Source organism: Pseudopipra pipra, chromosome 30 (genome assembly GCF_036250125.1).
Source record: "Pseudopipra pipra isolate bDixPip1 chromosome 30, bDixPip1.hap1, whole genome shotgun sequence".
NCBI classification, from domain to species: domain Eukaryota; kingdom Metazoa; phylum Chordata; class Aves; order Passeriformes; family Pipridae; genus Pseudopipra; species Pseudopipra pipra.
Window position 1 is genome coordinate 1,877,261 of NC_087578.1, and position 24,486 is coordinate 1,901,746.

Sequence of the window (24,486 nt, forward strand, 5' to 3'; positions counted from 1 at the left end):
AGCAGGACCCCCCAACCCCTGGGACCCCCACCGAGACCCTCGTCCCCTGCACCAGGAGTGGGACCCCCCTCCCCTGGGACTCCCCCCCCGCCTCAGGAGTGTCCAGGCCGCAGGGTCCCTCCCACCGCCATCCAGACTCGGCCATTGCTGAGGCGCCATCGGCCGCCCCCCGCCGCTCACCTTGGCCCTCATGGCGGGGCGGCGGCGGCTCCGCGCTCAGTCCGGGCGGGCGGGGGCGGCGGATGGAGGCGGATGGAGGCGGCGGCCGGGGAAGGCCCCAATATGGCGGCAGCGGCCGAGAGGGGCCCGCGCCGCCCGGTTGGCGGTATTTATAGTGGAGATAGGCCACGCCCACAGCGGCGAGGGGCACAACGGGATCTGTAGTTCCTTGCCCCGAAGCATCGCGGGAGCTGTAGTCCCGACCCCGGCCGCCATTTTGCGCAGCCCCCCTTTTGGGGGGGTCCCCAAAGGTGTGTGTGTGTCCCCAAAAGTCCCCTCCGACCTGTCAACGTTTAAGTTTATTTGGAATATGAGCATCAAAAACAGTTTTTCTGGGAGTTTCCGCTTGTCCAGGATGTGAATGGGATTGTTGTTGCATCACAAAGGCCATCCAGGGACTTTCCTTTAAAAATATAAAGTACTTATACTGTAATATAAATATATAAAATCTAAACATATTTGTATAATAATATAAAATATAAAAAAAATAAAATTAATAAACCTCCAGCAGATCTCATGGGTTTATAAATCCGTGCTGTGGACTAGGAGAGCACACGGCTCCCATCTCCAGGCAAAACACTGGTTAAAAAGGCTAAAACCAGGGGGGCTTCCCTCAAAATGAGAGATTTTTTTCCCCTCAAAATCAGGATTCTTTTCCCTCAAATTCACAGTTCAGATGCCAGAGATGCCCAGGATCCCACATCCACCCCACACCCACCCCGGGGCTGAAAGAACTGGAGACCAGGAGCAGAGAGAGATGGAAAAAATTCAGAATAAAATCCAATATCGCATCGTTTATTCTCTTTTATTGACTTTGGTAATATTTGCACGTGTGGAGTTTGGGGTGGAAAACTCGGATCTTGACGAAGGAAGCACAGCAGCCTGCGGAGACGCCCGGGAATGTTCTTAAAAGGCAAGAGTTTTTCCCAAATTCAGCTCCGTCGGGGGGGTGGGGGGGGAAGAACCAGAGGTATCGGCAAAGAAAAAAACCTCACATTCAACTCATGGCATCAGGCGGCTTTTTTTCTTTTTTTTTTTTTTGTTTTTTTTTTATAAAAGTGACTACAAAAGAGCGATACCCCCGGCCGGGCTCGGCCCCGGCGGCTCCGGCAGCGCTTCCCTCACCGGCACCTGAGGAGCAGCTGAGGGTTGTTCCCCAGTTACAAATATAACCCAGAGGGAAGGGTGAGAAACCCTCTGGCCCCAGGTGACGGGCGGGAAGGGTGGAATGTGCTCCCGGGACACAGGGAATTGGACTCGCCTGCCCCTCCGCAGGGCCGGAATGTCGGCGGCTTCCGAGGATCTGGACAATTTAAAAACGAGTTTGCGTTAAAAAATAGCGAGTTTATCCCTTAAATGAAGGCAGAGACAAAAACGGAGCAGCCAGAGCACTCTCCCAGGGGACCTCAAATTTGCCGTTTTTCCCAATTATAAATATAAATCCCAGAGGGGAAAGATAAATCCTCTGGCACCGTGTCCCAGATCACTCACACAGGGCACTTTTCTGGGTGTAATTAGCTGGTTTTGGGTGGGTTTTTTTGTCCTCCGTTAAAATTTGTAAAGGGAAAAATTAAAAAATATAAAAGGAGGATGAGGAGGAAGAGGAGAAGAAGGAGGAGGAAGGAAGCAGGTGGCTCCCTACACTCCCTCTTGCTGGATTGGGATTAATTCCCCTCTTCAAATGTGGGAAATATAAAAGGTTAAAGATTTAATAGTGACTTTTACTCCTAATTTTATTTTTTCTGCTCTTTTTTCAGTTGTCTGAAGTGGCCGAGAGATTCCTCCCTGCCTGGCAAAGTCAACGGGAGCTGCTTGGAGTCAGTGGGAAGTCCAGACTGCCTGGTCCTGAGGGGACCAACAGTGCCAGATTATTTTGCTTCTGGTTGGATTTTTTTGGGGGGAAAAGGGGCCATTTGAGTGATTTGGGGGCTCTCAGTCGCCAGCCTCGTTCTCCTCCGCCGTCTCTCCCGTGGTGGCATTTTCTGCATTCTTGGAAGCCTGTGGGGAAACAGGGAACAGGTCAGAGCTGGGGGGTCCCACACGGCCACAGCCCACCCTGGGGGCCCTGGAGAAGCCCCATCCCACGGAGCTGCTGCTTCCTGAGGTGGGAAAACACCAAAATGAACCCGAAACACAGGACTTGGGAGCATCCGGGCGCTGCTGAGCCACAAGTTTACACAAGGGAATGGACAAATTCCCACAAGGAATGGACAAATTACCTTCTTTTTCTTCTTTTTCTGGGTCTTCCGGCTTGCAGAGCTCTGTAGAAGGGCCTGGAGACAGGAAGGAAATGTGAGGAGCTGGAAAACTACTCCTTTTTCAGTCAGGAGGATGGGGAACAGCAGGGAAATCCTCGGGGGCACAGGATGGATGGGGAATACATATATACATATATTTAATTGACATATTAATACTTGCAATTATCAACATTAATCACATTTAGGATTAACCAACCTTCAGGTCTCCGTCCTGCACCTCGAAGTCGGACTTGTAGAGCTCGGGCTCGAAGGGGCCGCTCGTTATCCTCATGGGCCCGTTGGGCATCAGCAGCACCGTGAACTTGAACTGTGCAACAAACTCCCCTGCGAGGCACAGCCCGGGTTAAACCTGCCAGGACCTGCGGGGCTGCCCCCGGAGTGCTCCAGCCAGGCACTGACCCCTGACCCAGCAGTGACCCCTGACCCAACACTGACCCCTGACCCAGGCACTGACCCCTGATGCCAGCAGTGACCCCTGACCCAACACTGACCCCTGACCCAGGCACTGACCCCTGACCCAGGCACTGACCCCTGACCCAGGCACTGACCCCTGACCCAACACTAACCTCTGATCCCAGCACTGACCCCTGATCCAGGCAGTGATCCCTGACCCAGCATTGTTCCATGTTCCCACCTGGCTAAAAACCACCTCAGAGGAGCTTCTTCAACCTGCCAGGACCCACAACTCCTGCTGCTGACACCTGCCAGGACCCACAACTCCTGCTCCTGAGCAGCTCCTCTGGCTCCATCCTCCCCCATTCCTCCCTCCCCTGCCCCTTCCCCCCCCAGCACTCACCTTCCTTCTCGTAGAGGACGTTGAAGGGCTGGAGCAGCTCGTGTTTGGTGCATTCCACCACCCCCATCCGGGCCTTCTTCTCGTCCTCAAAAGCCCTGGGGGGAGACAGAGACACCTGGGCTCACCTGAGCTCAAACCCAAGCTCACACCTGAGCTCAAATCCCCTGCAATTCCTGCTCAGGCCCATCACATCCTTTCTACACCCTCTCCTGGGCTCAAATCCTGCAACTCCCCACAGAGGGCAGCCAAGGCCGTGCCCTCCTCCGAGCTGGGACAGCAAAACATGTTGGCTCTGCTCAGATTCCAGCCCTGGATGGGTGTCCCACCCCCTGGATGAGTGTTCCACCCCCTGGATGGGTGTTCCAGCCCCCAGGACAGGTGTCCCACCCCCAGGACAGGTGTCCCACCCCCAGGACAGGTGTCCCACCCCCTGGACGGTGTCCCCACACCTGAGGGTGAAGGGCATGGTGTCGAAGCGTCGCTCCACCTCGCTGAAAAAGGCACGGGAGGTTTTCATCTTCAGGCCGTACTGCTTGGAAGGGTCCCTTTTGTAAATCGTGGTTCTCTGCCCCGCGTCCTTCGCCTGGAGAGGCCAACGGGAGCCGTGGGAGACCCGGAGCGGAGCCGCCCTCGGAGCAGCCCCCTCCAGACCCCCCCACCCCAAAGGTGCCCCTGGGTCTGTGGGGTGGACTCACCTTTCCCTCTCCGCTGCTGACGAGAACATCGACAGCGTAGACCTCGTGGACCTCGAACTCGGCTTTCTCGTGGTCCTTCCTGCAGGGAGAAGAGTTTGGTGAGGGAAAAAACGGAGAACAGGGAAGAGAAAACCTCCCACGAGCCACAGGACCCTCAGAACTCGGGATTCTGGAATCCCTGAGGTTGGAAAAGACCTCTAAGGTCACCGAGTCCGAACTGTGACCGATCCCTGCCTTGTCACCCAGAGCACCGAGTGCCAGGTCCAGTTGTTCCCTGGACACCTCCAGGGATGGGGACTGGGATTTAAAGCCACCAAACTCCATAAGTATTTCCTGTAAGAGCCAATCCCAGGGGATCCCCGAGCTGCTGGAGCAGGATGGAATGAGAACCCAGGTCAATAAGCCCAAACCCCTCCTGAGATGGGACTGCCCAGCCCCCCCATCCCGTGGGATCCTGGCAGCTCCTGAGGGACAGCCAACAGGTCTTGGCACAGCTCTGAGCTGGCACCACCTCCACGACCAACAGTTGGGATTTGTGCTGGCAGCTCCCAGCAGATCCCCAGGAACTGGACAGGAACCAAGGCCAGGTGCCAGCACGGAGCCTCCTCGGTGGCTTCCAGCTTTTCTTTCTCAGAATGACCCCGAACACGGGCTCACAGCTCACAGGATCGGGAATGGTTTGGGATGGAAGGACCTTTAAAGGCCCAACCCTGTGAGGAGCCACCCTGGGATGAGGGACAGGACCCCAGGGAACAGCTGGAGCTGTGTCAGGGGGGTTGGATGGATTTTGGGAACAGGTTCTTCCCCCAGAGGGTGGTTGGGACTGCCCAGGCTCCCCAGGGCAGTGGGCACAGCCCCAGAGCTCAGGGAGGGTTTGGACAATGCCCTCAGGGATTTGGGGACTGGGGAAATTTTTGGAGTTGTCCTGTGCAGGGCCCAGAGCTGCACTTTGACCCAGGGCACCCTGACCCCCCAAAAGCTCCTCACTCACTTCTGCTGGTCCGACGGGTTCTGGATGATGGTTTTCTCCCCGTCGATCACGTGTTGCTTCAGCTGGTGTGACAACATCCCTGTCATGAGAGGGAACTGGGCTCACTGGGAGTACTGGGAGGGCAGCTCTCAGATCCAGGCAGCAGGGAGGGAAAGAGTCTTCAGGGTCACACGGAAACAGGGGTGTACTGGGAGCTGTACTGGGCTGTACTGGGAGCCCCGGGCACAGGCACACCAGTGGGTTGTACTGGGCTGTACTGGGAGCTGTACTGGGCTGTACTGGGCTGTACTGGGAGCCCCGGGCACAGGCACACCAGTGGGTTGTACTGGGTTGTACTGGGAGCCCCGGGCACAGGCACACCAGTGGGTTGTACTGGGCTGTACTGGGAGCCATTCCCCACCAGTGTCACATCCAGGGAGATTTCCCACAGTTCACCTCCAAGCCTGGGAAGGGGCACCAGCACATTCCCAACCCACTCCCTGAGCCAGCAGGGACTGTGGGATGCCCCTTTTGGGAATGGGAAGCACAGTCCAGGCACAACCAGCTCCCTCTGCTCCCATCACCTGCCCGAGAAAACCCCGGGACTCAACTCTTCCCCAAACAACTCCTTGGACAGCCCTGGATTGTGTCCTGGAGAATGGAACAAAGCACTGAGGAGGCCCACAAAGCCATCCCACACACAGAGCAAGGAATCTGTGTTCCCAGAGATCCCAGAGAACGAGCCAGCTCTATGGAATTTCGGGAAATTTAACCAGCAATGGACCAATTTAAGGTGGCTGAAAGAACCCCACAGGACAAAAGGATCTGCCAGTGCCAGGCTGAGCTTCCAGACACGGATCCAGCGGTGCCACTGCCACCAGCAGCCATCCCAGCACCTTCCCACTCATCCAAGGCCTTGGAGCAGGGAGGAAATGACACCCTGCCCACCCCTGGGGAGGTTCTGGCATCACAAAGCTGGGCTGGATTTGCTAAAGGGGCTTTAAGTCCAAATGGCCAGGACGTGTCCCCGGCTGGGGGAGCCCACGTCTTGTTCCCAAAATAGTGTCCATGAAGCCACAGAAACAGAGGAAGGAAAGGAATCCAGAGAGTTTAGAAGGGATATTTTAGCAAAGGCTGCTCACTTAAGGGATGGACTTGAACGCTTCCCAGAATCTGACTGGGGCAGCTCAGGATGTCGTGTTCATCCCTGGGATCCCTGCTCCCTGGAATCCCTGGGATCCCTGATCCCTGGGATCCCCACTCTCTGGGATCCCTGATCCCTGAGATCCTCACTCCCTGGAATCCCTGCTCCCTGGGACCCCTGCTCCCTGGGATCCCCGCTCCCTGGAATCCCTGGGATCCCTGCTCCCTGGGATCCCTGCTCCCTGGGATCCCTGCTCCCCATCCTTACCCTCGATGGGTGTGCAGTGAAACGAGTGAGCTATTTTGTTCCAGGCCTCTGTCACTTGTGTGTTCTGGAAGAAGGACACAGGAAAACACGTTAAGGACAGAAAGTTCCCGCCACAAGCACGAGGTTTCCTTTAATTCCATGTTCTGGGATAAATTCCACACGTTTCACAACCAACAGGTGCTTTGACACCTCCTAAAAAGCAGAGGGACGGTGCCAGGCTCTGATTCCTCCCAACACCCACCCAGACAGCTGCTCCCAGCTGCCCCACGGAATTCCCCAGGCTGGGAATTCTTCCCAGGCGAGGTCCCCCCCTGGGATCCCCCCCTGGGACCCTGACCTGGTTCCCAGGTTTCACCAGGCGCAGGGCGGCCTCGGCGCACAGATGAGCCGCCTTGATGACGTCGGCTTTGCGGCCCAGCACGGGGTTTTCCTGGGAAAACAGCCAAACAAGGGGATTTTTGAGGGCTGCTGTTCGTTTGGAGGAGGAGATTCCCCATTTCACTGGACACCTTCTCCCTGGAGTGAGCAGGGAATCCAGCTCGGAGGGGGAAAAGCCCCACAGATCCCTCGTTAGTGCCCCATCAACCACCACCAAATCAGCTCCCACAGGAGTTCCCGAGACCTCCCAATCCTGGAAAGGGATCAGGGCTCCAGTGTGGCCACAAACATGGATCAGGAGGATTTCAGCACACTCCAAATGAGGATTTTTGGTCCTCTCCCCTTCGAGTTGTTCCAAAGCTGCTGGAGCAAACCCCAAGACACCGTCACCCTCTTCCCAAGGCTCCACCTCAGGATTCATCCTGAGCTTTTTTAAGTGGCAACTTTAGGATCGTGACAGGGATTCCCAAGGCACGAGACCAGCCAAATCCCAGTGTCCCACCAACACCAGCCCCCAGCAAGGAACATCTGTGCTGCAGGAAAAGTGGGGAGCAAGAATTGATTTTGGGGTGGGGGACATCCCTCCTGGGGCACTGCAGCAGCACAGCCGGGCAGCAGGGACTGCCTCTGCAAGGCTCCCGGTGCTGCCTCCTCCCCAGAGAGCCCCCTGGATTCAGAGACCCCCCAAGATGATTTCTGGGATGCCACACTTGGAGGGGAGTTCCCAGAGACACCCCCCGAGGACAGACCCACCTTGGAGGCGCCGATGACGAAGGTGTGGGCCACGTTCCCGATGAACCCGTCCACGTGCACCCCCAGGTCGCTGCAACACAAAGGAAAGGCAATTCCAGGCGGGGCTCAGGGAATTCCAGGCGGGTCCCAGGGAATTCCAGGTGGGTCTCAGGGCTCAGGGGCGATTCCAGAGGCAGCAGCAGACGGGAGAGCGCTCCAGGCGCTGCTCCAGACTCCATATCAGTCTTTAATTAGCGGCGCAGTAATTAACCTGGGCTGGTGCATCCCTGCCCGTGGCGGGGGGAAGGGGATGATCTCTAAGGTCCTTCCAACCCAAAGCATCCCGGGATTCTGGGAAGCATTTAACAGGGAGCAGAGGAGGGAACTCGCCCCAGGCACTCACATTTTGACCAGATCTCCGTCCTTGAGGATGTAATCCTGGTCACTCTTCAGCGGGGAGAAGTGACACACACAGTTATTCACGGATATACTCGTCGGGAAGGCAATTCCTGGAGAGGGAGAAACACAACCCTGGAGTCAAGGAGCGGTCTGGGTTTGGGACCTTCCACCAGCCCAGGTTGCTCCAAGCCCTGTCCAGCCTGGCCTGGGACACTTCCAGGGATCCAGGGGCAGCCACAGCTTCTCTGGGCAACCTGTGCCAGGGCCTGCCCACCCTCCCAGGGAGGAATTCCTTCCCAGTATCCCATCTAAGCCTATTTTCAGGACCTCCAGCACCCAGGACACGGACCAGGGAGCTCTCAGTGATGCATTTCAGCGTCACAACCCCCACGGTGCCGAGTGACTCTCCCAAGTAATTCCCATTTCCAGGGGGTAACTGGGTCTGCTGAAATGGGAAGCTGTGGAGCACCAGTGACACTGCCAGGAGGGCAGGCAGGAGGATGTGGGCTAACACTGCCTTCCTGGGAACAGCAGAATATCCCTGACACCCATCGGCACCCAGGAGCACTTCCCGTGCTCTGCCCATTCCCAGCGGACACCCGGCGGGAACGAGGGCCACGGGACGGCCCCGGAGCAGCCTCACCTTTCTTCATTTCCTTCTCCTTCTTGAAGATCTTGCCGGTCTCCTCCATGATCATGGCGTCCCCCTTCTCGCACAGGCACAGAACCGACGCTCCGGGATTCGCCGCCTCCACCACGGCACGAAGGACCCCTGGGTTCCAAAGGACATCCTGAGCCCTTCAGGGATCAACAGCCCCAGACCCAACACCAACATCCCCCTCACGAAAACCTTGCTGTGTCCCAGGGCAAAACAGGATTCCAGACTCGGATCTCGACTAAAAATGGCCCTGGAGAGGCACAAATCCCACCTCAACCTTTGGGAATGTTCCCACAGGGCTGCACAGGTGAAGCACCTCTGAGACCCAGCGGGAAGCAGGAGCCCCACATTCCTCTGGGAGAAGTCAGAGCTCCAGAAACAGGTTTGGGAATTGCTGGGAGACATCAAAGGCGCTGCGGACGTGCGGGGCCGGAGACAGACCCAGCCGGGCACCCACTCCAGGAGTCCCTGTTTCCCAAGGAATCCACGTGTCCTGGCCCAGCCTGGCACAAGGAGCTCCCCACACCCAGCTCTGTGCTGGGCTTACAGGAAGTTTTGGGAATATTTGAGTCCCTGGGAGCCCTGTCTGGATCCGCTGGGAATGCCGGCCTGCCTCGTGCTTTAGGGACAAACTGTGGGAAAGGGGTGTCCAGGGCCCCTTCCCTCCTCCTCCCTCCACCTGTGACACTCCACAGGAGCCACAGTGCTGATCCCAAAGTTTCCTGGGATCCCTGGATAGCTCCTCAAAGTCTCCCCTCGTCCTGTGATCACGTTGTTTGTACAAGAGGCTGTTCAGGGGGAGTCCCACAGGGGGGAAAATGTGCTTTCCTGGAATTCCAAGGAATCCTTGGAAGGGCTGAGGGGACAGGTGGGTCTTCCACCTGTGTGACAAACCAGATTTCAGCCCCCTCCAGTCACCCTTCCATGGGAAAGTTTGGAATATTTCAAAGCACAGATAACACTCCGATAGGAGCCGGTTGTGGCTGGCAGAACACGGAGAAGAAATAAAACAAACAGGGAAGCAGATAAATGGAGCATTCCAAGGGATCCGAGGAGCAGGGACAGCTGACAGCACTGCCCAGGAACACTCCCGACTGCGCCCTGCCCTTCCCAGGGTCTCCTTAGGGAGTTAAAGCACTTTATAGCTCTAAAAGCCCCTCACTCTGGCAAGAACTCGAGGTAGTTGGAAGTTTTTTTTGCCACACTCGTGTGTTTGCTCTTCCCAAGGGAGAAGAACCCGCGTGGAGCTGCCTTTCCCCCCGGGAAGGGAGGTGGCCAAACTTCCAGCTTGCCCAGCAGACCGAGGGAGCCAAAGCGGCGGCGACCTCCCTTCCCGAAGGGAATCTGCATCCCCGCTCCCGGCCCGAGCTGCCTCCCAGGGCAGCGGCAGGAGTCCGAGGGAAGCTCTGGAGTCAGCAGGAGCCGGGGTGGGACACCCGGGAGCCCCACGGAACCGGTCGGGGCGGCTCTAACAGCTGTCACCCTCCGCGGGGCACCCGCGACAGCGGGGAGGGCTTAAAAAATAACAGGGGAAAGGGAACCAGGCGGGGGGTGGGCAGAGCCCGGGGGGGCACAGCCTGGCCCGGGGCAGGACCCCCGAGCAGGGGCAGGACCGGCATTCCCGGGGCCGGACCCCCGGTCTGGGGGAGGATCCGCATTCCTGGGGCAGCCCCCACCCCCATTCCCGGGGCAGAGCCCCCCCCGGAGCTCCCCCATCTCCGATCCCATCCCCGCCACTCCCGCGGGACCCCCCCGGACCTGGGGGGGTCAGAGCCCCGAACAAAAGGGCGGCGCGGGGCGGCCCGGGGGGAGCGGGGGGGACAGGCCCGGCCCGCACCCCCCGCGCCGCCGGTGCACGTGGGGCGCGGTACCACGTGCCGGCTGCGGCGGCCGCGCGGGGCCCGGCGGGGTCCCGAGTACCGGGGGTGGAACGGGGGGCCCCACCCGCGGCCGCACCGACCCCCCCCTCACCGGCGAGAGGGGCCGGCCCGGGGGGGCTCAGACCGTGGGGGGGGCCGGCCCTCGCCGCCCCCCCCGCCCCTCACCGGAGCCGCCCCCCGCCCGCCCCGCCGCCCCCCCGCCCCGGGCCCCGCACTCACGGTTGGCGATGTCCCCCCCCATCTTGTACTTGGTCACCACCAGGTCCTCGGCGATGGTGAGCTCGGCCGCCTCCTCCTCGCCCGACATGGTGGGAGCCCCCCCCCCCCGAGCCCGAGCCTCCCCCGGAGCCCCCCGGGCCTGGTCGAGCCCCCCGGGCCTGGTCGAGCCCCCCGCCCGCCGCCGCCGCCGCCGAGGAGCCCCCGGGACCGCGAGCCCGAGGCGCGAGCAGGGCAGAGCGCGGGCTCCGCGCGGGGCACGCTGGGAACGCGAGTCCTCCACGCCCCCTTGGACTACAAGTCCCGGCAGCGCCCGCGCCGCCGCGCGCAGAGCCCTGGGTGGGCCTTCTCCGCCCCAGGACTACAACTCCCGGCGCAGAGCGCGGCTCTCGCGAGAGGAGGGGGAATCGCGGCGGAAGTGGAGCGCGAGGGGTGATGGGGGATGTAGGCGAATGGGCATCGCGACCCCACCGGTGCCGGTCCCTGCCCGAGGCTGTCGGTGCCCCCGATCCCTGTCCCTGTCCCCGTTACCAGCCCCATCACCGCTCTGTCGCCGCAACTCCCGCTCCCGTGTCCTCCCCCCGACCCCTCAACACCGCCACCGTGACCCCCCCGGGGCCGGTCCCTCCCGAGGCTGTCGGTGCCCCCGACCCCTGACCCCCGGTCCCACTCACCGCCCCCAGCCCCATGGCCCCGTCACAGCCCCCGGGCCCCGGTCTGTTGTCCCCCCTCAATCCGGTCTCCCCGATGCTCCCCCCCTGCCCGGTGTCCCCTCCCGACCCCCCCGAGCCGCAGGACCGACTCCGGTGTTGAAATTCCCTTTTGTCTTTATTCAGCCCCGTCTCGCCCCCCTCGATGCCGGGGGCGATCCCTGAGCGGGGGGGTCCGGGCTGACCCCCCCAACCCCGGGCAGCCCCCGAGAGACCGGGGAAAGCACCACGGAAAAGGGATTCCCGGGTCTCCCCGCCCGGAGCGGGGCAGGGGGCGGCCGTGCCGACCCCCCTCACCCCGGGCAGTGGGTGCTCTCCTCCCCCGACCGCGGGACACTCCTCGAGGTGCCCCCGCGGGGGTGGGGGGTTGGAGAGACACCTCCAAACCTTCACTCCGGTTCCAGCAGGGAATGGGGAAACCCGAAAATGAGTCTGGGGTCCTTCAGAAATCCTGTCTGACCTCGTCTGCTGCTCCCCCCGGGCCCCACAGGGACCCCCAGCACACGGGGAGCACCTTCAGCTGGGGGGAGCAGCCGGGGGACACCCCCGGGCATGGTGGGAGGGGGACCCAGGGGTCCAGACTCCCACCGACCCCCTCTTCAGGGGGTCTGGGCTGCCCCCTCCCCACCACCTCGAGGGGCCCAGGATTAGCTCCCCCAGCCTCGCACCCTCAAAAAAAGACCCTGCAAAGGGTGGGAGGGGGCAGGTGCCCCCCAGACCGGGCTGAGACCCCCCCAGTCCCCGCCCACCTTCCACCGGGGTTCACCCCCCGGGGGGATCCTTCATATCCAGTGTGAGCAGCCCTGGGGGGGGCCCGGGGGGCGGCCGGGGGGGTCCCCTACGTCCGCTGGGCATCGGCCTTGGCGAAGAGGCGGCTGTGCCAATAGTCGGGGTTGTCGAAGGCACAGTCCGAGGCCTCCAGGCTGCGCAGGGGCTTCATGCAGGGGGTGGGGGGCCCGCGGCAGCCGGGGCAGCGCGGGGTCACCACGGCCTCCATCTCCTCGTAGCCCTGCTCCTCCTCCGGGCCGGGGGGCGCGGGGGTCTCCCCCGGGCGCATGTCGGTGTAGCCGTCGTGGCGGGGGAGGCTGCCCTCGGGGCGGGGTCCCGGCCCCCCGGACACGCTGCCCAGCGAGCGGCTCAGCCGCGGCTGCTTGTTCATGTACTCATAGTCCTCCTCGTCCTGCCCGCCCCGGCCCGGGGGGGCACCCGGGGGCCCCCCCGGCTCTGAGCCCACCTCCATGTACTCGTAGCCCAGCTCTTCCAGCGAGGCCGGCCGGGGCTGGGGGGCTCCCGGGGCGCCCCCGGGCCGGCGGTTCATGTACTCGTACTCCTCCTCCTCCGGCTCCGGCATCGAGCCCCCGGCAGGGTCTGGATCTGTGAGGTGGGGGTGAGACACCGGCCGGGCCCCCCCGGCCCTCCCAGGACCCCCTTCTGCCCACAGGACCTGCCCACCGAGTTTGGGGGGATCTCATCTGGGCTCATCCCACCCCACAGCCCTCACCCCCACCGTGCAGGGATGGGTCCCTCCACCCCCAATATTGGGGACGAACCCCCTCGATCCCTGGGGATGGGATGCCCCCCCCCAGCCACAGGAGCCCCCCAACCCCTGAATCCCAACCGTGCAGGGATGGAACCCCCCCAGGGACGGGCTCCCTGCACCCCCCTGATGGGGGAGCCCCCAGACCTGCCCCGATGGAATGGGACCCCTCCCCAAGGACGGGCCCCCCACCCCTCAGGACACCCCCAGGGCCGCGCCCCTCACCCCGCTGGGCGCAGTTGGGGGTCACGTATCCGTTGGGGTCCTCCTCGCTGCCCTCGGAGCTGGGGGGCGGGGGGGGGAAGCTCTCCCGCTGGGACAGGTACGCGCTGTCCCCCCGCGAGCGGAGGCTGCGACAGAGGCTCCCGGACAGGGACCCGCCCTCGCCCAGGTCCAGCTCCGAGGCGGTGCCGCGACCCTCCGACGACTCCGACACCGTCCGGCCCAGGGACTCCTGACGGCTGCGCCGCAGCGGCCGCGACCCCCCGCCCTGGGGGACACGGGGGTGAGGGGGGGCCCTGCGGACCCCAACCCACCCCTGCCCCGGGACCCCCCGCCCTGGGCGACACGGGGGTGAGGGGGGGCCCTGCGGACCCCAACCCACCCCTGCCCCGGGACCCCCCGCCCTGGGCGACACGGGGGTGAGGGGGGACCCCTCTGGACCTGACACCTCCCCCTGCCCTGTGGGACACAGGGGGTGAGGGGGGGGACCCAAACTCCCCCTCCCTGCCACCCCACAGCCACGGCTTCCCCTTCCGTTGTCACCCCTTTGCGTGCCCTGCCCTGGCACCCCACAGCTCCCCCTGTACCCTGGTCAACCCCCCGAGCCCCCCCTTGACCCCTCGCCCCCCGACCCCCCGGTACCAGGCGGGTGCTGCCGAGGCCGGGCTGGTTCATGGGGATGTATCCGGCGGGGGGGCTGAGCAGGCTGGGGCTCTGTGGGGACAGGGGGGTTGGCACCCAGCAGGGGGGACACAGAGGCTGGACCCCCCGGCCCACTGCGGGAACAGGGCGTGGGGGCCCGACAGGGCAGGGAGGGGATGATGCAGGGGGGTGGCACTGCGGGGGTGGGCTCCATATCCCACCCCCATGGGAGGGTTTGGGGCTGGGAGACCTTGTACCACGTCCTGGGACCCTGTGCCCCTTCCCTGCCCCATGTCACATCCCAGGACACAGCCCCGGCATCCCCACACCCGGAGAGGGGGGACAGGGGGTCTCACCCGGGCGCAGCTGCCCCGCGGGCGCTGTGGGTACAGCCCGGTGGTGGGGCCGAAGGAGACGTCCAGCTCCTCCTCCTCGTCCAGCTCCAGCGTCTCCATGTCGTCCAGCTCCTTGTCACTGAGGGTGGGGGGCTCGGCGGGGGGCACGGCCCCGTTCTCCTGCTGCAGGAGCAGCTGGGTCAGGGCTGTGGGGATGGGGGGCCGGGGGGGCTCAGGGGGGCTGGGTCAGGGCTGTGGGATGGGGGGCTGGAGGGGCTCAGGGGAACAGGGTCAGGGCTGTGGGGATGGGGGGCCGGGGGGGCTCAGGGGGGCTGGGTCAGGGCTGTGGGATGGGGGGCCCGGGGGGGCTCAGGGGAACAGGGTCAGGGCTGTGGGGATGGGGGGCTGGAGGGGCTCAGGGGGGCTGGGTCAGGGCTGTGGGGATGGAGGGCCGGGGGGGCTCAGGGGAACAGGGTCAGGGCTGTGGGAAGGGGGGCCGAGGGGTCTCAGGGGGGCCGCGCTCACCTTGATCACCAGGTAGCGCGGGGGGTCCCGGGCCATGCGGGTGAACTCGTTCGCCAGCTCCTTGAAGGTGGGACGGATGTTCTCGTCGATCATCCAGCCTGGGGGGACGGTGGGGGCTGAGAGCGGGGCAGGAGGGCGGGAGCAGGACCCTCCTGGGAGCGGGGCCGGCTCTGGGGGCAGCGGCAGGACCCCCGGGACCCCCACTCACATTTCACCATCACCATGTAGACGTCGATGGTGCAGATCTGGGGCTGCGAGAGCCGCTCGCCCTTCTCCAGCAGGTCGGGCACCTCTGCCAGGCGGATCCCGGCGTAGGGCTCGGAGCCGAAGGTCATCATCTCCCACAGCGTCACGCCTGGCACGGGGACAGTCCCCGTGAGCGTGGGGGGACCCGCCGGGGGGGCCCACGGGGGGGCTGCGCTCACCGTAGCTCCAGACGTCGCTCTGGTGCGTGTACTTCCCGAAGTGGATGCTCTCCAGGGCCATCCACTTGATGGGCGTCTGCCAGGAAAAGGGGCAAGTGGGGGGCGTGGGTGGGGGTTTGGAACGCGGGGACAAGGGGGGGGGACACCCTGAGGAACAGAGGGCAGGGGGAGGAGGGGACACAGGGGGTCCTGGGGTGCCCAACAGCACAGAGGGGGACGGGGGGTCCCTGCCGGGCCCCACCTTGACCTCGTTGTAGAAATACTTCTTGTCGTCGGGGTAGAGCAGGTCGGCGATGCCGAAATCGGCCACCTGCACCTGGCTGGGGGACTTGAGCAGCACGTTGCGGGCGGCCAGGTTGCGGTGGACCATGCGGTGCTCCTCCAGGTAGTACATGCCCTGGGCGAGGGGGGGACACAGCGGGGGCTCCAGCGGCACCGGGGAGGGCCGGAAGGACCCCCAGCCCACCACAGGGACTCACCTTGGCCACCTGGACGCACCAGTTGAGCAGCAGCTGGGGGCTGAGGGAGTCGCGGTTCTTGCGCACGTACTCCAGGACGGAGCCCAGGGGCAGGAGCTGCGTCACCAGCTGGAGCTGCGGCCCGGGGCAGATCCCCAGCAGCCGCACGATGTACGAGTGGTCCAGGCTGCCGATGGCCAGCATGTGCTGGGGGGGACAGGGTGAGCCACGGCCGAGCCCCCCCGCCCACGGGGCCCCCCCCGGGAACACCCCCGGGAACACCCCCGGCTCCTCCCGGACTCACGTCGGTGACGGCGTGGAAGGACTGCTGCCCACTCCAGTCCTGGATCACCTTGATGCTCACTGGGATCTTGATGGAGTCCCCATCTGGGATCCAGATGCCCTGATGGCATGGGATGGGATGGGATGAGGTGGGATGGGATGGGATGGGATGGGATGGGATGAGGTGGGATGGGATGGGATGGGATGGGATGAGGTGGGATGGGATGGGATGAGGTGGGATGGGATGGGATGAGGTGGGATGGGATGGGATGAAGTGGGATGGGATGGGATGAGGTGGGGTGGGATGGGATGGGATGGGATGGGATGAGGTGGGATGGGATGGGATGAGGTGGGATGGGATGGGATGGGATGGGATGGGATGGGATGGGATGAGGTGGGATGGGATGAGGTGGGGTGGGATGGGATGGGATGTCCCGGTGGTGCCATGTACAGCCCTGGCTCACACGGAGCCTCCCTCTCACCTTGTGCACGGTGCCGAAGACGCCGGAGCCCAGAACCTTCAGCCGCTTCAGCTCCGTCTCCTTGAAGATTCGGGCCAGCACCTTGTTGGCCTTTTCACTGGGATCCAGCGGCTCCAGGCTCTGCCGGGTGGGAGATGGGAATGGGGAGGGGGATGGAGCAGGATGAGGATGGAGCGTGATTGGGATGGAAACAGAGATGGAGATCTGGGATGGAGGTGGGTGGAGATGGACGGGGCTGGGGCTGGAGAGGGACAGCAACGGCTACAGACAGGCATGGAGATGGGAACAGCCAAGGACGGGTCCCACACCCTTCCCACCTGTCGAGCCCCCTCCCCACAGCATCAGGGCTCCCCCCCAGCTCCGTCGCAGCCGCCCAAGGAGCGGGATCCCCCAGCTCACCTCTCCCCTCTCCAGGTAGCGCCGCATCGCCCGTTTCTTCTGGATCTTCTTTCCCCGCCAGTAGAGCAGCGCGAGGAGGACGATGGAGCAGGAGAGGAAGAGCCCCCCGACCACCATCACCGCGATCAGCGTCGGCGCCTTTCTGGCCGCGGGAGGAGGCCGAGGCTCAGCTCCCAGGGCTCAGCTCCCGGGGTTCAGCTCCTGGGGCTCAGCTCCCAGGGCCCAGCTCCTGGGGCTCAGCTCCCGGCACGATCCCCCCGGAAGGGCAGGGCAGGTGATGGCCCAGCAGCCCCCCAGGGTCCCCTCAGCCCCCCACCCACGATACCTGGACACGGGCAGGGCGTCCCCCAGGCAGTCCCGCAGCAGCGGCCCCAGACACCTGCGGGGATGGAGCCGGGGCTGAGCCGGGGTGGGAGCCCCTCTGGCCGGGCAGGGGGTCCTGGGCCTCCCCCCCCGCCCCCCGCGGGGTCCCGGCCCCCCCTCCGCGCCCCCCGCCCCGCCCACCCGCGGGTGCAGTTCTCGTGGCAGGGCCGGCACTCGCGGCTGCCGTCGGGGAACTTGTAGATGGGGCCGCGCTCGCCCAGGACGCCGTCGGGACATCTCTCCACGCAGTGGGGCCCGTCGCGATAGTGGGCACAGCGGGTGCAGGTGTCGGCGCCCTGGGGGGACACGGTGTGAGGACCCCCGGGGTGTGAGGGGTCCCTGTGCCCCCCGGCCGGGCCGTACCGAGCCGTTGCAGGTGACGCCGCCCTCGATGCGCTCGCACTCGGGGTGGCACTCGAAGCACTCGCCGTCCTGGGAGAACTCCCGGGTCTCCCTGCGGGCACAGGGCAGGGTCACCCACCCACCCTGGGAGCCCCTGCCAGTGTCTGTCCCACCCTGGAGTCCATCCCAGCTCCCATCCCACCCCGGGAGCCCACCCCCAGCGCCCATCCCACCCCAGGTAAACCTCCCCCGTGCCCATCCCAGCCCGGTGCTGACCCCACTCCCCACTCCGGGGTCCATCCCACCCCGTGCCCCCCCTGGGGCTGATCTCCCTCCGGTGCCCTCGCAGGGCCAGCCCCCCCGGCCCCCCGTGCCCCCTGACCCGTGGGTGAAGCGGCAGGTGGGCACGCAGACCCCGCGCCGGCTGTAGTGGCGGCAGGACAGGCACTGCCCGGGGCCGGGCCCCCAGCAGCCCTCGGCCGAGCACAGCGGGTCACACACCTTCCCCTCTTGCTCTGCGGGGGGAAGAGGGGGCTCAGAGCGGGCTCTGGGGGTCCCGACGCCTCAGAGGCACGGGGGGGCTCAGCGGAGAGCGCGGCATCCCCGCGCCCCAGAGGGACGGGGGGCTCGGTGTGGGGTGTCCGGGGGGTCCCGGGGGGTCCCACACCCCCTCCCCAGCCCGGCCCACGCACGGCACTTGCTGCGGGGTCGGTTGTTGCGGATGTCGAGGTCGGCGCGGGAGCGGCTCAGCGCCGCCCAGTGCACGGTGTGCAGGAAGCAGAGCCGCCGGTTCTCCGTGATGTACACGCGGCCCGCGCTCACCTCCCGCAGCGAGCGCAGCCCCAGCGACGTCACGTTCTCGTTCTTCATGATCAGCAGAGAGAAGCCCCGGCTGCGGGGAGGGGGGGTCAGGGCGGGGGGTCCCAGAGAAGGGGGCTCTGGGATACTCGGGAGGTGCTCCAGGAGCAGTGGGATGCTCTGGGAGCCAGGGGGATGCTCTGGGGGCGAGGGGATTCTCCGGGAGTGGGGAGGGCAAGGACCACCCTGAGGGAATCCGGGGAGATGGGAGAGTGCAGGGTTGGGCAGGGATGTGGGACAGTGAGGGGACTCAGGGACGAGGGATGCAGGGATGGGGGATGACAGGTGGATTAGGGCTGAGGGGGGATGCAGGACATGCACAGAAGGGGGTCCTCACTTGTAGAGGCTCCGTCCGCCGATGGTCTCCAGGTTGGAGAAGACGCTGAAGTTTTGCATGTGCTTGGGCCAGGACTGGATGTTCAGGTACCCTGGGGGAGGGAAGAGGGGTGTCACGGTGCCCCGGGGGGCCCCAGGGTGTCCCGGGGTGGTCCCGGCGTCCCCCAGCCCCGCCGCTCACCCGTGATCTCCCGCACCGTCCGGAACACGTTCAGCTTCTCGGGGTCCAGCGCCGAGATGTTGCGCCAGGGATCCCTGGGGGCCAGAGCCGTCAGCCAGGCTGGGGGGCTGCATCCCCCCGGCCCCCCAGTCCCCGGCCCTCACCCCTCCAGGCCCGTGATGAGGAAGTCCAGGTTGCCCAGGATCTTGGTGCAGTTGATGAAGGTGTCGATGTTGCTGGAGTCCACGGTCTGGTACTTGCTGCCGGCGCCGGTGCCCTCGCAGGCTGTGGGATGCGGGGAGGGTGAGGGGTGGTCCCGCGGCCCCCGGCCCCCTCGGGCCCCCCCAGCCCCGTACCCTTGGGGCACAGCCCCCCACAGGGCTCGCACATCTTCAGCCCGTTCTTCTCCACCTCCATCTTGTCGTTGGGGCAGGCGCGGACGCAGGAGCTCTGGTCCACCACGAAGTTGTCTGTGGGGAGACCCTCGAGGTCAGAGCCCGGCCCCCCCCGGCCCCCCCGGGACCCCCAAATCCCGACTCACGGGGGCATTCCCGGACGCAGACGCCCCCGTACTGGTACTTGGTGTCGGGGTTGGGCTCCAGCTGGAAGGTCAGCTTGTTGTAGATGAGGGGCTGGGGGCACAGCGGGACACACTCCCCGCTGTCGTTGAAGTGCCGGCAGGCCTGTGGATGGACGGACACAGGGATGGACGGACGGACACACGGACGGGTGGGGGGACGGGAGGGAGGATGGATGGACGCGGGGGTGCCAGTGCACAGACAGGCAAAGCCTCCCCTGCCCCCCGGGCACGTACGAAGCAGTGGGTGCGGAGGGGGCCGGTGCAGCCCCCCGCACACTCCTCGTGGCAGCACTCGTTGGGCGCCCGCCCGAAGCAGCGCCCGTTGCACTGGGGGGCACAGATGGTCTTCGTCACTGCGGGGAGGGGGGGGTCAGCGGGAGGTGGGCGGGTCCGGCCCAGCCCCCTCGGCCCCCCCCAGCCCCCGGTACCCACGTTTCTGGCAGTCCTCGGGGCCGGGCCCCCAGCAGTGCCCGCCGCAGCTCTCGTGGCACGGGGCACCTGCGGGAGAGCGGGGGGGTCACCCCCAAAGCCGGGGCACCCCCACCCCCGGCCCCCCGTGCCCCCCACGCACAGGCCTTGCCGTTGTCCCTCACGATGGGCTCCTGGCGGGTGTCCCTCATGATGTCCCTCCACTCCACCGTGTCCACGTGGCACAGCTGCGCGTTCTTCTCGATGTAGACGCCGCCAGCCAGGATCTCTGGGGGGGGCAGGGGGTGTGACGGGGGCACCGACCCCCCTGGACCTGCCCAGCACCACGGCTGGCACAGGGGATGGCACAGCTCCAGCACAGGGACCGCGGGGGTCGGCCCCACTCCAGGGGACACTGTCACCCTGCGATGGGGACAGCACGGGGGGCACAGGGGGAGTGGCACTGACCCACAACGGGGACCACTGGGGGGCACAGGGGGGTGGCACAGCTGTACATGGGGACGGAAACACTCTGGGATGGGGACCTGCTGGGAACGGGCACCACGCTGGGCTGGGCACCACGGCAGGGTGGCACCGCTCCGGGCTGGGTGCCCGGGGGTCCCACCTGTGAGCTGGTTGAGGCCGAGGTGGCGCAGGGCGTGGGTGGCGTTGGGGTTGTAGTTGAGCAGCACGAAGAGGGCGAACTTCTCCTCGTAGAACTGGGTCCCGCGGATGACGCGCAGGTTCTGCAGCGGCAGCGACGCGAAGACGTTCATGGCGATCAGGATGTAGCCCGTCACCTCCCGGATGGTCTGTGGGCACGGGGGGTCAGCCTGGGGGTTGCACCCCCCCCCCCCCCGTGTCCCCCGAGTCCCCCCCAGCTCACCTGCAGGAAGGAGAGGTCCTGCGCGTGGTCGATGAGGACGATCTCCAGGTTGCCCATGACGATCTCGCAGTTGTTGTACATCTTGTGCAGGGTCTGGTACTGGTGCTGCGCGTCCCCCGTCACGCTCAGCCCGTTCAGGGTCCCCGCACACACTGCGGGCACAGCACCCTGTCCCCACTGCGGGCACAGCACCCTGTCCCCACTGCCAGCACAGCACCCTGTCCCCACTGCGGGCACAGCACCCTGTCCCCACTGCGGGCACAGCACCCTGTCCTCACTGCGGGCACAGCGCCCTGTCCCCACTGCCGGCACAGCACCCTGTCCCCACTGCGGGCACAGCACCCTGTCCCCACTGTGGGCACAGCACCCTGTCCCCACTGCCAGCACAGCACCCTGTCCCCACTGCCAGCACGGCCCCCCGGGGCCGGCCACGGCCCCCCCTCCATGGCCACAGCCGTGTCCCCCATGGGGTCCCCGTCCCCTCCACGCTGGCCACATCCTCCCCTTGGTGGCCGTGCCACTCATGGTGGCCGTGTCCCCCCCCTCAATGGCCACGTCCTTTCCTTTATGGCCATGACCCCTCCACGGTGGCCATGTCCTCCCCTCAATGGCCACGTCCCCTCCTCAGTGGCTCTGTCTCCTCATCAACACTCGTCTCTGTCCTGTGCTGGCCACGTCCACGCCCCCACCTCCCACAGTGTCCCCTCCATAACGTGTCCTCCCAGCACTGGCCACGCTGGTGCCCCCAAAGTGTCCTGGTCACCCCCATGGTGTCCCTGCCACGCCGTCCCCATCCCCTCCCTGTGGTCTCCCTGTCCCCTCCGTGGTGTCCTCGTCCCCTCCATGGTGTCCCCCCCACGCTCGCCCTGTGCCATCCCTGTGCCCCCCAAAGCCCTGCCCCAGCTCTGTCCCCGCCGTGGGGGTGGCAGTGCCCGGGGGGGGTGACGGGTGCTCCCCCACCCTCCCCTCCCCACCCCTGCGCGGTGCCCGAACCGGCCGGGCAAGGGTTGCGCAAGGCGGGTGCCGCGGGCACGGCCCCCCCACGCCCGGCACACCCCGCCCGGACTTCGGCCCCGGCCCGGCCCAACCCGCCCGACGCCCGAGCCCCCCAGACATCCCCGAGCGCAGGGGGCGGGGGGTCCCCCCGGGGTGAAGGGCCCCGTCCCCCCCGCGTGGGCGCACAGGGCCCCCTTTGTGCGCGGGGAAGGACGCGCCCCCTCCCCGCCACCGCACAAAGGGGCGATTGTGGCGGGCGGGCGGGGGGAGGCCGAGCCCCCCGAAACCGGTACCCCCGGGGCACAGCGGGGTGCGGGGCCCCCCCCGGCCCAGCAGACGTGACTCAGGGCCCCGGCGCGGGGGGGCCGCGGTGGGTAAAAGGCAGCTTTGTCCGGCCCCGAGACCCCTCCGGAGGCGGCTGCAGAGAACGGGCAGCTCGGTGCATGAACGGGAAGGGGCGCGGGGCCTGCAGCCCCCCCCTCGCGCTCCCCCCGCCTCGGCCGGAGCTATTTTAACAGGGAAAGGGGCTATAAAAAGGTCCCAGCTGTGTCGAGCGCGGCCCCCAGCCTCGACGCCCCGGCCATGGGCACAGCGGGGCCCAAAGCGGGGGGAGTGGGATCCCCGTGAAACGCGGGGGGCGGGGGGGGGCAGCTGGGACCTGCCTGGGGGTTCTCCAGGATGCCGGTGGGGCAGGATCCAGCCCCTCCCTGGACCCTCGTGGCTGGGAACGCTCAGTGTGTTTGGGCAACGTGGTGAATCATTAACGGCTGCTCAACCAGTCCGACCTGACCCCCCGGGCACGAGGGGCTGCCGGTGCCCGACCCCCGGGGTGCACCTGCCCAGGGGGTGGGGGGGGGCGAGGCCGCGCCCCCCCGGGCGCCGCGGCGGCGTCGCGGCCGGGCGTTATCAGCGCGGGGCCTCGCTGGCAGCTCCGGCACGTCCCCGCTATCAGCCGCGTGCCACCGCGGCCCCCCGGCCCCCGCCGCCAGGAATAGCACCGGGGGGACCCGGCCGGGAAGGGGGGGCCGGACCCGACCTCCTGCCCTCGGCCCCGCCGGCGGCGGCACAAAGGGGTCTGTGTGCGCCGGGCCCGGCCCCAAACAAAGGGGGCTCTGAGAGAGGATGGGGACGAGGGTTTGGGGGGAGCAGCGCTGGTCCCGCTCCCCGTGGGGCCCCCGTGGTGCCCCCGGGCCCCCCCCTGTTCCCTCTCGGGGTGGGAGCCCCCCGTGTGATCCGGACCCCCTGGGTGGCACCCCCGAGGCTTCACCGGTGGCACACGGAGCAGGGGGGACACCGAGGGGTCGGGCGCGACCCCCGCACGCCCCCCGCCCCAGAGCACCCCCCGGCCCGTGAGGGTGACGCGCCGGCCCCACCTGCGCGTCCAGCCCTCGGTGTTTTTCCTTTGGGGACTGAAAAACAACTCCCGGGCGGATCCGGCCCTTCCGGGGTGCGGAGGGTGCGGGGGGGCCGGAGCGGGCAGGGACGGGGGCCCCTCCCGAGGGGTCTCCCCCCCCCTGGGGTCCCGCCCTGCCCCGGCCGGATCCCGGAGGCATCGGCGGGTCCCGGCCCCGCTGCCTAAAATTAGCCCGGGCAGCTGCGGGGGGCACAGGTGCCTCTGCCCGGGGGGGCCCCGAGCCCCGGACCGACCCCCGGGAAGGGGGGACCGAGCCCCGGCCCCGCCGGAGCCGCAACCCTGGGGGGCTTTGCCGGTCCCCGTCCCCCCGGGGCCGTGGGGGTCCCCCCGGGACAGGGGATCGCGGGACGCCCCCGCGAGCGCGGGGGCCGCGGGAATTGTCGGGATGCGGCACCGGCGGAATCGCGGACGCCGGGACCGCCAGGACCCCCGAGCTCTCCCGGTCCCGCCGCCCGTCCCGGGACCCGCCGGGCGCTCCGGCAGCCCCCGGTTCTCCCCGGTGCCCGATCCCGCCGCCGCTCCCCCGGTGCCGGTGCTCACCTGCCTGCGCGGAGCCCGGCGCGGGAGCGCGGAGCAGCAGCACCAGGAGCAGCAGCAGCGCCCGGGGCCGGTCCCAGTCCCGGTCCCGGGGCCGGTCCGGGTCCATCGCGGCTCCTCTCCGCGGGCCCGGCGCGTGCCCGGGCGCGGCGGGGGGAATGCACCTGGCGCGGGGCCGCCGGGGCGGGACGGGCCGGGATCGGGGCCGGGCCGGGCGGGGGTGTGGGGGGGGCCCCGCTCCGCTCCCCGCCCCTCCCGGGACCCGCCCGCCCCGCCCGGGGCGGTGGCACCGGGACCCTCCGCCCGCCCAAACGGGCCGGGCACAGCCCCGCCCGGCCCCGTCCCGCCCCCCGCCCGCTCAGGTGAAGCTCCTGTGCCCACCCCCCCACCCCCGGTCCCGGGGCAAAGTCTGACCCCGCCGCAGCCCCCCCGGAGCCCCCGGTGTGCCCCCAACTCCATTCACACCGCCCTGGGCACAGCCTGGCCCCACTGGACACCCCCAAAAAAAGGGGGGGGGGTCGTCTGGATGCCTGAGGGGGCAGGTGGGGTGTCAGAACTGCCCCCCCCAGCTCAGAGCAGGTCTGGGCCCTGGGCAGGATTTGGGACCCCCACAGTCCCCCTTCCCCACATTTGGGGCCACAGTCCAGGGGCAGGGGGGGATGCCCTCCAGGTGTCCCCCAAACACACCTGGACAGAAACAGTGTGCAGAGCTCCCCCAAGGGGGTCTCCAGGGTGGGCAGCAATCCCCCCAAAATGGGGTGACCCCAGGGCCCCCCCACGAGAAGGGGGCTGGGAGCCCCTCCAGAAGCCCCAACGCCCCCTCCCTCCATTCCCCAGCCCCCCAAAAAACACAGAGCCAGAGTCAGAGCAGCTCCCACCTCCCCACACAGGGTGAGCCCAGGCCCCCCCCATAAGAAGGGATGTGGGACCCCCTCAGAAAGCCCGAAACACCTCCCACCCCCCCCCCGATTCCCAGA

The 24,486-nt window shown here is 66.5% G+C and overlaps 2 protein-coding genes and 1 long non-coding RNA gene across 4 annotated transcripts; 1 reads left to right on the forward strand and 2 right to left on the reverse strand.

Annotated features, from left to right (window-relative positions):
- The first annotated feature begins 180 nt into the window (after nt 1–180).
- Nucleotides 181–1,015, forward strand: LOC135404227 (uncharacterized). Its single transcript, XR_010425600.1, has 2 exons — nt 181–474; nt 896–1,015. It is a non-coding gene; the product is annotated as an uncharacterized LOC135404227 (long non-coding RNA).
- PA2G4 (proliferation-associated 2G4) lies at nt 1,006–10,764 on the reverse strand. The gene is made up of 13 exons (XM_064638872.1): nt 10,616–10,764; nt 8,502–8,630; nt 7,863–7,968; nt 7,481–7,550; nt 6,687–6,779; nt 6,350–6,413; nt 4,960–5,038; nt 3,969–4,047; nt 3,723–3,856; nt 3,274–3,368; nt 2,674–2,801; nt 2,439–2,492; nt 1,006–2,217 (listed from the first exon to the last, which is right to left on the reverse strand). The coding sequence occupies exons 1-13, from the start codon at nt 10,701–10,703 to the stop codon at nt 2,152–2,154; spliced, it is 1,185 nt and encodes a 394-aa protein (XP_064494942.1). The 5' UTR covers nt 10,704–10,764; the 3' UTR covers nt 1,006–2,151.
- Nucleotides 10,765–11,421: 657 nt separating this feature from the next.
- ERBB3 (erb-b2 receptor tyrosine kinase 3) lies at nt 11,422–23,694 on the reverse strand. Of its 2 annotated transcripts, none has more exons than XM_064638821.1 (28): nt 23,513–23,694; nt 20,563–20,714; nt 20,302–20,488; nt 19,840–19,965; nt 19,701–19,766; nt 19,503–19,621; nt 19,230–19,371; nt 19,045–19,158; nt 18,853–18,973; nt 18,710–18,783; nt 18,530–18,620; nt 18,027–18,226; nt 17,717–17,849; nt 17,356–17,446; nt 17,134–17,288; nt 16,955–17,008; nt 16,630–16,771; nt 16,231–16,350; nt 15,771–15,869; nt 15,488–15,673; nt 15,250–15,405; nt 15,009–15,084; nt 14,792–14,938; nt 14,584–14,681; nt 14,080–14,238; nt 13,724–13,795; nt 13,085–13,349; nt 11,422–12,696 (listed from the first exon to the last, which is right to left on the reverse strand). In XM_064638821.1, the coding sequence occupies exons 1-28, from the start codon at nt 23,616–23,618 to the stop codon at nt 12,161–12,163; spliced, it is 3,987 nt and encodes a 1,328-aa protein (XP_064494891.1). In that variant the 5' UTR covers nt 23,619–23,694; the 3' UTR covers nt 11,422–12,160. The 2 variants fall into 2 exon arrangements, with proteins under 2 accessions (XP_064494891.1, XP_064494890.1); XM_064638820.1 differs by having other exon boundaries at nt 14,080–14,241.
- Nucleotides 23,695–24,486: the final 792 nt, after the last annotated feature.